Genomic DNA, 13762 nt, shown 5'->3' with positions numbered 1-13762 from the left:
TGTAGAGGGGGAAGAACATGTTCAGTGAAATACGTAGTGTTAGAATTATGGGTAGATTTTTTTCCTTTAAGAAAATCTGTTCCTATTTTAATTGTGCAGTAAATTCAGAGACAAAGGGCTCCCCTGGCCCAGGGGCATGGAGGCCAAGGGCAGCAAGCATGTCTGTGTTTGGGCAGGGTTGCATGTTGGGTGCACCCCTGGCAGCCTCGGTAGGAGAGAGCATGGAAGTGCCTTTTAGAAGCAATTCAAAGGAGGCGTTAGGAGAGAGGGGAGCTGGGCTTCCACCCCACCCACCGCCCAAAAATGTCTTGTCCCAGATGGTTTTCTTTTTATTGATGAGAACCTGACTGTGTTGAGAGGCACGGGGGACGGGGACGGGGGTGGGGGTGAGGGAGAGAAAACCTTTGCCTGGGTGCACTGCCCAGCACACACCTCGCCGGCTGCTGGGGTGATCCCAGGGGCTTCTGGATTCATTTGAGTAATTCACAGACAGGCTATTTGGGTTCTCCCTTGCCCACCCACGTGGTTTGACCAAATTAAGCTCATCAGGCTTTTATAAAAAAGGAAACGGATCTGCTTATTTGTGATACCGCCTCCAAAGGGGAGAAGGAGAAGCAGAAAGGACCCAGCTCCTCCTCCCGTCCCACCTCAGCGGGAGAGGCAGGGCAGGCATCCCGCTGAGCACCCTTAGGGGACCATGTTCCTCTCACTCAGTCTCCATGCTGGGGCTGCCCGAGTTGCTCCCGGGGTCATCTGGGTTGAAGTTGTCACCCAGGGCTGATGCATTCAGATGCTCTTCAGTGTACAGTGGGGTTGTGTCTTGGCAAACCCATCGTAAATGGAAAACATCGTATGTCAAAAACCCATCGAATCCGCCTAACCCACGCTGCATCATAGCAGAGACACACAGCATTGTAGAATGTTGTTTCCCCTTGTTATCCCGTGTGATGGCTCCTGCTGCCCCCCGGCATCATACAAGAGGATCCGACTGCCTATCCCAGTCCGGGGGAAGAGTCAAAGCTCAGAGCCCCAGGTACAATTTCTTACTGGCAGCATATTGCTTTTGCAGCATTGTAAAACTCGATCCTCCTAGGTCAGGGGCTGTCTGTAGTGTGGGGGACAGTTTGGGCACTGTCCTTGCCTTTATGCAGAACAAGAAAACCTCAGGTAAGGACAGAAGGAAAGCAAACAAGATGATGTTGTGATCCAAAGTGATGGAGGCGGCCGGCACCGCGGCTCACTAGGCTAATCCTCCGCCTTGCGGCGCCAGCACACTGGGTTCTAGTCCCGGTCGGGGCGCCGGATTCTGTCCCGGTTGCCCCTCTTCCAGGCCAGCTCTCTGCTGTGGCCAGGGAGTGCAGTGGAGGATGGCCCAAGTACTTGGGCCCTGCACCCCATGGGAGACCAGGAGAAGTACCTGGCTCCTGGCTTCAGATCAGCGTAGCTCCAGCCGTGACGGCCATTTAGGGGGTGAACCAATAGAAGGAAGACCTTTCTCTCTCTCTCTCTCTCTCTCACTGTCCACTCTGCCTGTCAGCAACAACAACAACAACAACAAAAAAGTGATGGAGGCAGGCGCTGTCCTTAGTCTGTCGGTCACGGAAGGTTTACTTGAGGCAGGGATGTTTGAGTTGAGATTTGAATGGAGATGGAGCAGCAGGTCCAAGCTCTGGGGGGCAGGTGTGCTCTTGTGTTTTGAAGGGAAAGAAAGATGGCAGATGTAGTCTGTGGGTCAAGTCCCAGATAGACAGAGGTTCAATCATTTAGATTGTTGTAGATTCTTAGAGACTAGTGGTTCTCAGTGGGGGTGATTTTGCCCCCCACCCCGGGGACATTCGCCATGTTTGGGTGCATTTTGGGTTGTCAGGATTGTGGCGTCCAGTTAAGCATCCTGTCCTGCACGGGGTAGCTCCTTGCAACAAAGAATGACCCAGCCCAGAATGAGGATAGCGCTGAGGCACGTGGATCGGAGGTAGACAGGCCGAGTACTTCGGGTTTTGTTCTAAGAGGGAAGGAGGGTTTGAGACGGGAACATGCAAGATGGTATGGGGCCATCGTTCTTTTATAAACCTAGGGTTTTGTGCTTAAAGATTTCCCCTTGGACATCCCAGCCTCAGCTGACCGTACTGTTCAGAGAAGGAGGCCCTGCTGAGCTGAAGATCCCCCTCCACCCCCCGCCCCGCCCCGAGCAACGGGACAGCTGAGCCCCCTCCCCCCGCGATGGTTTGTGAATTTGGCACTTGGATTTCTTGCCTTGCAGCAGAGAAGGGAGGCTTAAGGGGGAGGCAGGAGGAAGAAATCCGAGCTCGATCTTTGCAGGCTCCGGTTTGCAGCTGCTGCTGTGACCTTTTCAGGTGTGGGGGAGACGAGAGACAGACCCAGCTGAGGCACTGTTCAGTCTTCAGTTCCCATTAACAACTTGTCCAGGGTAGAATCGTATGTAAGAGCAAAGAGTGACTCATCCCAAGATTCACAGGTTTCCTCCGGGACTTCTCAGCGTTGCCATTGTTGATCACTCTTTGTTGGGGGAGGGGACACTGTCCTTCGTCTTCTGCACCTTGCACGATGTCTAGGAACACCCCTGGCCTCTGCCTCTAGATGCCAGTAGCACTTCTCTCCCCCTTCAGTTGTGACAACGAAAACCATCTCCAGATATGGTCAGAAGTGCCCGAGGTGCTGCAGGTCCAAGGTGGCAACATTCCAGGGGTACCCACAAAGATCACCAGTAATTTCATGAACCTCCTGGGGTGGGCACAGGTTGAAGAGGTACTGGACTAGGTGGTCCACTCTCTGTGCCCACATCCCAAATGTTGTATCAGCTGTCTGCTTGCAGCTTTTACATTCAGCATCAGGGACAGGTGTGGCGGTGAAGTGCATATTCATATTGAATCTCGTATTGAAGTGCATAGGTTCGATACCCAGCTCCAGCTCCTGACTCTGCCTCCCTAATAATGTGCACTTTTGGAGGCAGCAGGTGATTGCTCAAAGAGTTGGGTTCCCTGCCACCCATATGGGAGACCTGGATTGTATTGCCAGCATCCAGCTGTGGCCCCAGCTCAGCCCCTGCTACTGTGGGCATCGGGGAAGTAAACCGGTATATGGAAGCTTTCTCTCTGTTTCTCAAATAAATAAATTTAAATTAAAAAAATCAATTTAGCATCAGCTACTTGTAGAGAAGAAGGACTGGAAGACACCAATCCAGGAATCCTCCAGGAATGCTTTGCCCTCTGGGTCTGAGTGAATGGTGCCATTTGCAGTGCCCTGCCTGCTGGGGCAGAGGCCCTGAGTGGAGTGGGGATTTTCCACTTTCTGCTCGGCTGGGTCAGGATGAGATCTTGAGACTCTAAGCCCTGAAAACCGCAGAGCCTCACACCCTATGTCATTCAAGATAATATCAATTTTCTACTGAAAATTCCAGTGCTCATTGAGATTTCTCAATAGTTAATTTGGTATTATTGCTGAAATGTCAAGTTCTCGTCAAAAATATTTTTTTCTCTCTTTTATTTGAAGTGGAGGTAGAGGGGAGGGACCCACCTGCTTCTGGGGTGCCTGGAGCACACACCTGCTTTGCCAGTTAAACGGCCACTCTATACTTCCCCTTCTCCCACAGTACTTCCCTGGCACCCACAGATCTGCATTTGCTCTCTATCCTGTATATTTCATAAGGATAATCTACACTGTGTGATCTGTTACATCTAGCTTCTTTCATGTAGCATTTTTTTTAATGTTTATTTATTTGCTTGAGAGACAGAGAGCTTGCATCCACTGGTTCACTCTCCAAATGACCATGATGGCCAGGACAGGGCTGAGGCCGAAGCCAGGATCTGGGAGCTCAATCCAGGTCTCCCGTATGGGTGGTAGGGACTTAATTACTTAGTCACCCACTGCCTTCCTAGGTTAGCAGGATGCTGGAAGCCAGAGCCACAGCTGGGAGTCGGATGTGGGATCCAGATGTCTTAACCACTAGCCCAAATGATAGCCGCAACTTAGTATGTTTTTGAGGTTCCTCTGCATTGTAGTCTCCTTCTTTTTGTCACTAGTGTCACTATGTTGTATAGATTGGCCATGTTTTCTTCATCCATGTGTTGATGGACATTTGGGATGTTTCCACTCTGGGGCTATGTGAGAATGCTGTTATGGACATTCAAGTCTAAGTTTATGTTTGCTCTTCTCTTGGGTGTATAGCTAGGGGTGGACTCGTTGGCTCCCATGGCGGCTCTGTGTAACCTTTGGGGGAACTGCCACACTGCTTACCACGCTGGCTGTACCACTTGCCATTCCCACCAGCCCCACACAGCAGTTCCGATTTCTCCGCTTCCTCACCAACACTCATTATTTCCTGATTGTGTGTGTGTGTTTCTTTTTATTGTGGTCATTCGAGTGGCTGCACAGCCCCCGAAATTTTGATTTGTTTTCCTGTCTTCCCTTCTATCCCTTCAAAAACTGAATTTCTTGACATCTGCGACTGTGCCTTCATCACCAGCAATGTGGTGTGAGAGCATGGGGCGGCTGCGTCAAAATCCTCTTATTAGAGTTGTGATATGATCTCAAACCATCTCCCAGTGTCTGTAAGCCTAGATTCCCACCCCTGTGAGATGGAAACCCCTGGAGTGTCTGGACGGATAAGATGAGAGTCAGCCTTCTTGTGCCTGGGATGGGGCCCACAGTGGCCTGTGGAGATTTCTCAGTGTAGGTTTGCAGTAAGGGTCATGATGTCCCCGGTACCCAGGATCCAGTAAGGATGAATGTCTGTTATGAGAATCAGCTCGCCCATCAATACTGCTCAATCAGCCCTCTCTTTATTTTCTACCATCTGTTCCCCAACTCCAGACTTGCAAATTGATCACTCTCAAGATGAGGCAGAGAGAGTGGCCGGATCAATGGGAAGGCTTTGCTGGAAAAATACAACGGGAAAGCCATTGTGTTGGGTGGGTGGGTGGGTGGGTGGGCGGCAAGGGCAGTGAGCTCGCAGCCCACAGAGGGAAGGAAGGAAGGAGCTTGGCTTTTCTCCGATGGAATCATTCTGGGGAAGGACTCCAGGGAGCTGATCCATGGTGTGGGGGAGGGGAACAGCAGCTCTGTCCACTCTTGAAGGTTACAGGGAGGACATCGGGGGTTCAGGGCCCAGGAGGTGCCCTTGCCTGCCTTCTGCAATTCCCGTGAGACGCTGGGTTCCAGCAGACTCCCACCCCGGGGCAGCCCCTGGGCATCCTCCTTTGGCTCCCGTGGACGTGTCTAGAACCTCCTGCTGCACTCCAGCCACACTGGCCTTGCTTCTGCTGATTCCTCCTGCCTTGCACTGGCTGCCCCCTCTGCCTGTGTGTCCCCTCCCCATTTCCCAAGGTTTCTGCTTCACTCTGTGCACAGCTCACCTCTCACCCACTAGCTGTGCCCTACCACTCACCCCTCCCACCCTCTCTAATTGTCCTGCTTTCCTTTTTAATGCATGTTTTAAGTTTCAAATGCAGTCATCCCTCAACAACCTCAGGGGATTGGTCCAGGGACTCCCCAGGTCACCACCAAGAACACCAAATCTGAGGAAGCACCAGTCCCTTAAAGGGGTGATGTTTGCATAGAATCAGTGCACACCTTTCTGTAGACGTTCTGTTTTCTTTCCAGAACCGTGTTTTATATCAGGTCTATAGGTGAGTAGGCCAGGAGTTAACAGTCTGAGACAAGTGACTAGGAGTCCCGATTCTAACACTAGAAAAGTCTGGATGCATGTGTTTGCTTCCTATAACCTGTTTCCCGTGGAAATGGGATCGATAAGCCCAACCACATTTCTCCTGCGTGATCTCTCTTTTGCTCACTGTCCTCTGAACATTAAGTTGGATCATTATTGTTACGGGGAATGACAAAGGCCATCTCAGTTCTCGTCTCCCGTGGAAGGATTTCCACATGGACAGGAGCTTCTGTAGACTGTAATCATCTCCAGATGTGTTATTTTTTTTTTTAAGATTTATTTGTTTATTTGAAAGTCAGAGTTATACAGAGAGAAGAGAGGCAGAGAGAGAGAGGTCTTCCACCTGATGGTTCACTCCCCAATTGGTCACAACAGCTGGAGCTGCGCCGATCCGAAGCCAGGAGCCAGGAGCTTCTTCCGAGTCTCCCGCATGGGTGCAGGGGCCCAAGGACTTGGGCCATCTTCTACTGCTTTCCCAGGCCATAGCAGAGAGCTGGATTGGAAGTGGAGTATGCGGGACTAGAACCAGCGCCCTTATGGGATGCCGGCACTGCAGGCCAGGGCTTTATCCCACTGCGCCACAGCACCGGCCCCTCCAGATGTGTAATAACACCTGATACCCTGTAACTGCCACGTAAATCCTTGTTACACTTATTGTTTAGGGAAAGATGGCAAGACAACCGGTCTGCACTTGTTCAGTATGGGTGTGATTTCTTCTTCAAATGCTTTGAATCTGTGGTGCTTGGTGTTTGTGGATGCAGAACCTGCAGAGAGGGAGGGCTGACTGTATGTTCTATGTAAGATATTTTTTAAAGATTTATTTATTTACTTGAAAGGCAGAGTAATAGAAAGATTTTCCATCTGCCTATTCACTCCAAATGGCCACAATGGCCAGGGCTGGGCCATACTGAAGCCAGGAGCCCAGAAACTCCATCCTGGTCTCCCATGTGAGTGTCGGAGGCCCAAGGACTTAGGTCATCTTTTACTGATTTACCCTGGCACATTAGCAGGGAGCTGGAATGGAATCAGAGCAGCCGGGACTCAAACAAAACTGACATCACGTTTAGAACCTATTTTTAAATATTCGGCCAACATTTTTTTTTACAAATACAGGTATGTGTGAAACATCGTTGGGCAAAATGGTGATAATGCTCACAGCTGAGTGACGGCGATGTGGGGAGATGTTACGCTGGCAAATCTGTATAATTTCAATCATTTTTTGAAAAGGAGCAGATGGTAGGGAGGGCAGCTGCTCTTGTCTAGGAACTTGGCAGTGTGGAGTCGTGCACTTGTGCTCGTGTGGATTTTCTGCAAGCGTGGGAGTGTTGACATCAGGGGCCTTGGTCAGTGCTTTCCAACAAGTCCTGCCATGACGGGCTAGAAGCGTAGGCTCTGTCGTGGGCTGTGTGTCGAGAACAGAGTTCTTACCCAGAGACTGACTTTGCAGGGTGTTCCGCCTGCTGGGGATCCCACAGCATAGTGGTCTGAGCACCTGGAGTCAGCCTCACTGGCGCCAATGGCCAGCTCTGCCTCTTTCCAGATGGATGACCTTGGACATGTTATTTAAAGCATTCTGAGCTTAGTTTTCTTGCCTGTTAAATGGGGTTAATACTTAATATGAAGATTAAATTAATCAATCACATATCAAGTACTTAGCATAGAACATGGCATATTGCACTTATTTTTTTATTACGGCTGCTTTGGCTGTTGCTGTTAAACATTGTAAGAGCAGAAAAAAGTTTCTGAGCTAGATGGATGAAGATAATTGGAGGCAGAGGCTAAAAGAAGAAGAGGAGGCACCCCTGTCAGCTGATCTCCCTACCAGCTGTTCATTTGTGAGCTGCACGAGGGGTACAGAGGGCACAAAAGAACAGGAAAAGTTGTTCCTGAACATCTCCTCTCCCCGCAGAACGAGGTGGAGCTGGGGGAGCTGCTCCTGTCTCTGAATTACCTCCCGAGTGCTGGGCGACTGAATGTTGATGTCATTCGAGCCAAGCAGCTTCTTCAGACGGATGTGAGCCAAGGGTCAGGTACAGTGCCATCCCCTGCCCTCCACGTCGTGAATGGGGCACCTGCGTGTGTTCAGTGGACTGCATCCTGGGTACCACTGATGATACCTTGGGTGGTGCACAGCATCCAGAACTAGGCTGCCGGCTCAAGAGAGAAAATAAGTCCTTAGGTGATTCTTAGGGTGAAGCAGGAACCCGGTTTGAATTGGTGGGGTTGACTGGGACCAGGTGTGCTACCGAAAACCTAGAGTCGGAGGAAGTTCCTTTTGCCTTTCCAAACACTGTGCCTGCAATAAAGACAGTGTGCTCCAGGTGGCGATAGTGTGCAGAGACGGCATGGCGGCCCACACACAAGCCTGGAGGTTTGTTCACAGCCCACTTCATATGTGCCATGAACCTTTGTAAATCCTAGCTCTGAAATGACTATTGTATTTAGTGTCTGCTTTATAGAAAAACCAATTCCAACGTGACTTTTAATGAAACAGAGCAGATTCCGTTCCATCTGGAGATATTGTTGTGAAAGCAGCCATGGTCCCTGGATCCCTTCTGCTGCCTTTTCTAAGTACAATAGCAAAAATAAATTACTTTTCTATAAGGTGACAGCTGAAGCTAGAAGATACCTCACAGTCTCAAAAGCCACATTACAAAAATAGAGGTTTCCGAGGGACCACTGGCAGGAATGTATCAAGGCTGGAGAATTCCAGACGCGCCACAATAGAGGAGTCAGTTTGATAAAATGATTAAGGCTTCTGATGTCAGCCTGCCTGGAACAAAATCTCAGTTTCACAGCTTGCAAATAATGTGGCCTTAGAGAAGTTATTTTACCCCAGGATGCCTCCCTGTGCCTCAACTTTGCCATCTCAGAAATGGACACATTAATAATATTCATCTCGTTGGTTTGTTTAAACAGATGCTAAAGTGGATAAAGTCCAGGAATCCCATTATAGCGTGATTGAAGAATATATAGTTATAACTATGCCATCTCCATTCTCCTGTAGATGGGCTCACTGACGTGATAATGGGAGTCCTCAGGTAGCTGGGACAGCCTCTCCACCTGGTGTTGCCTCCATCAGGCAGATCTTAAGCAAATCATGTCTCATCTTGAGTCTTCAGCTTTCTCATCTGTACGGTGAACACAGCACCTAACAGATGGGAGCGGTTCCATAAGTATCAGATGGCTGAAGGAACAGAGAAAGGGATGAATGGATAAGCAGATGGATGAGAAAATGATGAATGAGTAGTAGACGGTTGGTTGGGGGAATGAATCAATGAGAGGAGGAGTGGCTGCTTGAATGGGGGAATGAATCAATGAGAGGAGGGGTGGCTGCTTGGACTGATGGATGGATGGGTGGGTGGATCAGTGACTCAATGGATGGACTGATGAGGTGGATCAGTCACCTAAAGGATGGGTGGTGGATCATGGAGGGATGGTGGATCATGGATGGGTGCATGGACTGAGAGATGGATGAAAAGTTGAAAGGATGGATGGAGGCTGAACAAATTATTTGCGTCTGATGGTGTTCTGTGATGCTTTGTTCGATTTTCAGACCCCTTTGTGAAAATCCAGCTGGTGCATGGACTCAAGCTTGTGAAAACCAAGAAGACCTCCTTCTTAAGAGGCACAATCGATCCCTTCTACAATGAATCCTTCAGCTTCAAAGTGCCCCAGGAAGAACTGGAAAATGCCAGCCTAGTGTTTACAGGTAGGTGGCGTGCCAGGAGCCCTGGGGGAGGCACGTTGTGGAGACAGAAGGTGGCCTCTAGACAAAGGGCCTCTGGAGAGAGCCTTGTATTTGAGAGCTTCATGGCTGGTGTTCAGCCATCTGGATTTGAATCCAGTGGCCATCTGTGAACTTGGGTGAGAGTCGCAGAACCATGCAACGTAATTGTGACGAATGTGGGCCCTGAAGCCAGATTTCCTGGCACGGCTGTGTAGTAACCGAAGGCAAGTTCTAAACTCACCTGAGCCTCAGTTTCCTTATCTGTCAAATGTGGACAATAATAGTCCTTGTGGCACAGACGTGTTGTAAAGAGGAAATGATCCATGACGTGGGAGCAGTACTTAGCACAGGTAATATTAGTACTTAGCATAGGTAGTATTAGTACTTAGCATAGGAAGTACTCCCTCCGTTAGCTTTGATGACAATGATGCTGATGAGTTACATTGCTTACAGTTAACAAAGAAGCCTGTGAGAAAACAGGGTCGCCTAGGTCGCGGAGGAGGGTGTTGAAAGGCATCCAGGGCTTACGGGATGTAAGCAGCAGCTTCAGGACCACTGGCTCATGGAAGTTAGCCCATCTTCCCAGGCTGTGATTGATTGAACCCGTTATTTCCATGGTGTATCACTTATCTATCGCTGCCCAACAAATCCCTCCAAAATTTAAAAATGCTAGAGACCCCTCCCCAGAGAAATAGGAGTACAGAAGCTTTTTTTTGGGGGGGGGGACAGGCAGAGTTAGTGAGAGAGAGAGAAAGAGACAGAGAGAAAGGTCTTCCTTGTGTTGGTTCACCCCCCAAGTGGCCACTACAGCCGGCACTGCAACTGCACCGATCCAAAGCCAGGAGCCAGGTGCTTCCTCCTGGCCTCCCATGGGGTGCAGGGCCCAAGCACTTGGGCCATCCTCCACTGCACTCCCAGGCCACAGCAGAGAGCTGGACTGGAAGAGGAGCAACCAGGACAGAATCCGGCACCCCAACCGGGAATAGAACCCAGTGTGCCGGCGCCACAGGCAGAGGATTAGCCAAGTGAGCCATGGCACAGGCCAGAAGCTGTTTTTTTTTAAAGATGTATTTATTTATTTGAAAGTCAAAGTTAAACAGAGAGAGGAGAGGCAGAGAGAGAGAAAGAGAGATAGAGATCTTCCATCCGATGGTTCACTCCCCAATTGGCCACGATGGCCAGAGCTGCGCCAATCCAAAGCCAGGAGCCAGGAGCTTCTTCTGGGTCTCCCACATGGGTGCAGAGGCCCAAGGACTTGGGCCATATTCCACTGCTTTCCCAGGCCATAGCAGAGAGCTGGATTGGAAGTGGAGCAGCTGGGTCTCGAACTGGCACCCATATGGGATGCCAGCACTTCAGGGCAGGGTGTTAACCTGCTGTACCACAGCACCAGCCCCGAGTACAGAAGCTTTTACACATAGTTGGAGGAGACTTTTTGAACCCCTGTGTCCTGTGTGGTCATCCCCCCCCCACCGTAAAATTAAAGCCTCAAACTGGAGGGATCATACCCCAGCCCCGTGCACCTGTTAGCCGAGCGCCCGCACTACAGGTGGACATTGTCAGCCGGGGCTGTTGTCAGCTGCGCCATCAGACAAGGCCTCTGCTGTCCCTGCCTGTGATTCCCTCTGTAGGCTGGGGTTTGAGGCCCCTGGCCACGGGCTCATGCTCCTCAGGGTGAAAACCCAGTGACAATGTTCTTTCTGGGGAAGGAGGCCTCCCTGCCCACTTTGATCAGCGCCCTGCACCCCTGGATGTGCTTTAGAATCTGCTGGGGACCTTAAAAGCCCACCCACGGCCACCCCACACCCCCCAGAGCTCTAACCCAGCTGGAGTCCCACACACGTCTCCGGTCGTCCTTCCTTGTCCAAGGTTTCCCATTCTGTGGTTTCTGTGCCACGTGGTCAGCTGCAGCCCGGAAATCTTAAATGGAAAATTCCAGAAATAAACAGAGCCCTCATTCCCATGACTCGTATTGCACACTATGTTGTTCCAATGCTTATTTTATTGACAAGTATTGTTAATCACTTACTATGCCTGATTTATAAATTAAACTTTATCATAGGTATTTCAGTGCAGGAAAAGCATACAAAAGGCTTGGCACCCTCCATGGTTTCAGGCATCCACCGGGGATCTTGGAATGTATGTCCATGGAAAAGGGAGGACCACTGTGCATATATAAGGTTTATTTATTTATTTGAAAGCCACAGTGACAGAGAACACAGTCCTATCTGCTCATTCTCTCCCAACGGCCACAATAGCCAGAGCGGGGCCCTAGCCAATCCAGAAACTCCATCTGGTCTACCCTGGGGGTAGCAGGGACTCAAGTACTTGGGCCACCACCAGCTGTTTTTCTAGGCACATTAGCAGGGAGCTGACTTGGAAGCTGAGTAGCCAAGACTCAAACCAGCGCTCTGATCTGGGATGCCAGTGTCATAAGTGATGGCTTAACCTGCTGCACCACAGCTGCTGAGTCTGTATATTCTTTTTTTTAAAAAGATTTATTTTATTCTTTTTAAAGATTTATTTGTTAATTTGAAAGTCAGAGTTACACAGAGAAAGGAGAGGCAGAGAGAGAGAGAGAGGTCTTCCATCCACTGGTTCACTCCCTAAATGGCTGAAATGGCCAGAGCTGTGCCGATCCGAAGCCAGGAGCTTCTTCTGGGTCTCCCACATGGGTGCAGGGGCCCAAGCACTTGAGCCATCCTCTACTGCTTTCCCAGGCCACAGCAGGGAGCTGGATCAGAAGTGGAACAGCCAGGACTCGAACCAGTGCCCGTATGGGATGCCGGCACTGCAGGCAATGGCTTTGCCCACTGCGCTACAGTGCCGGCCCCTAAAGATTTATTTTATTTATTTGAAAGGTAGAGTTACAGAGAGGGAGGTAGAGAGAGAGAGAGATCTTCCATCCACTGATTCACTCCCCAAATGGCCACAATGGCCAGAGCTGAGCCGATCCTAAGCCAGGAGCCAGGAGCTTCTTTCAGTTTTCCCACATGGGTGCAGGGGCCCAAAGACTTGGGCCATCTTCCAATGTTTTCCCAGGCCATAAGTTATCAGAGAGCTGAATTGGAAGTAGAGCAGCCAGGATTCGAACCTGCACCCATATAGGATGCTTGCGCCCATATAGGATGCTTGGGGCTTTAACTCACTGTGCCACAGCACCGACCCCTGAGTGTGTATGTTCTTAAAGCACGCCAGGTAATTCTAATGTTCAGTCAGGATTCGGACCGAGAGCTGGGATAAGAAATGTGGATCAAGTCACTGTAGACAAAGCTGCGGTTCTCCTGAATTTGAGTGCGTAAGGTTCTAACTTGTTTTGTTCGTCCGTGGAGGGAAAGAGCCGTCACCTCCAGGCTGAGGCTGCGAAACCCAGCCCATTAGCATGTTTCCAAACACTGCGGATCAACAGTAGGGTTGAGCTGCAATTTAAGCATTTGCCAGAGATCTCCAGTCAAAGCCCGTAATTAGTGGGCGGGGTGGGCCTTCTGAACGGTTCCCTTCCTGTGTGGGATGAGGAGTCTCCTGCCGTTCGCGGTCAGGTGGTGTCTGCAGGATGAAGAGAAGGGGGAAATTGCCTCTCAGCCCCTGAGACAGCGCCACGTGGTCCAGCGGCATTCTGGGAAATTCAGGGAGGTTCTATTGAACCAGTGTCAAGGGGAGGTAACTGGGCTGTCACTGGAAGTAGGGAAGATAAAAAGGGTGGAAGGAAGGAAGGAAATGCAATTTGATGACGATGCTTCAAAAAATAGAAAGTGGAATTACTGTAGGACCCAGCATTTCCGGGGCTCGGGATAGAAAGGGTATTCTGCAAAGAACAGGAAGCAGGACCCATCCTGACAGCTGTATGCTCATGTTCGGAGACGATACAGGTGAGAGGATGGGCGAGTAGATGAAGAACATCAGGTGTGGCTTTTTTAAAATATGGAACTCCTGGGGCCAGCACTGTGGCACAGCGGGTTAACGCCCTGGCCTGAAGTGCAGGTAGCCCATATGGGTGCCGGTTCTAGTCCCAGCTGTCCACTTCCGATCCAGCTCTCTGCTATGGCCAGAGAAAGCAGTGGAAGATGACCCAAGTGCTTGGGCCCCCTGCACCTGTGTGGGAGACCCAGAAGAAGCTCCTGGCTCCTGGCTTTGGATTGGCGCAGCTCCGGCCATTGCAGCCAATTAGGGGATGAACCATCGGATGGAAGACCTCTCTCTCTCTCTGCCTCTACTCTCTCTGTGTAACTTTGACTTTCTTTTTTATTTTTTTGCAATTTTTAAAAATTATATTTGTTTCTAAAAATCCTGTTATCACAAAAGGAATCTTAATTCACTAAATTTTTTGACACAGCATTGCTAATATAATG

General features: G+C 50.0%; 1 protein-coding gene across 9 annotated transcripts in view; it reads left to right on the top strand.

Moving 5' to 3' along the window:
- Window positions 1-13762, top strand: part of SYT17 (synaptotagmin 17) — a 73992-nt gene that overhangs the window by 32834 nt on the left and 27396 nt on the right. For all 9 annotated transcript variants that reach the window (XM_051847479.3, XM_051847474.3, XM_051847481.3 and 6 more), the window contains 2 exons: window positions 7593-7713; window positions 9240-9395. In XM_051847479.3, the coding sequence (XP_051703439.1) occupies window positions 7593-7713; window positions 9240-9395 (277 nt within the window). The remainder of the gene's footprint in view (window positions 1-7592; window positions 7714-9239; window positions 9396-13762) is intronic.

Source organism: Oryctolagus cuniculus, chromosome 19 (genome assembly GCF_051225735.1).
Source record: "Oryctolagus cuniculus isolate XC-2025 breed Fujian yellow rabbit chromosome 19, ASM5122573v1, whole genome shotgun sequence".
NCBI lineage: Eukaryota > Metazoa > Chordata > Mammalia > Lagomorpha > Leporidae > Oryctolagus > Oryctolagus cuniculus.
This window is presented reverse-complemented; position numbering and strand designations above follow the sequence as displayed.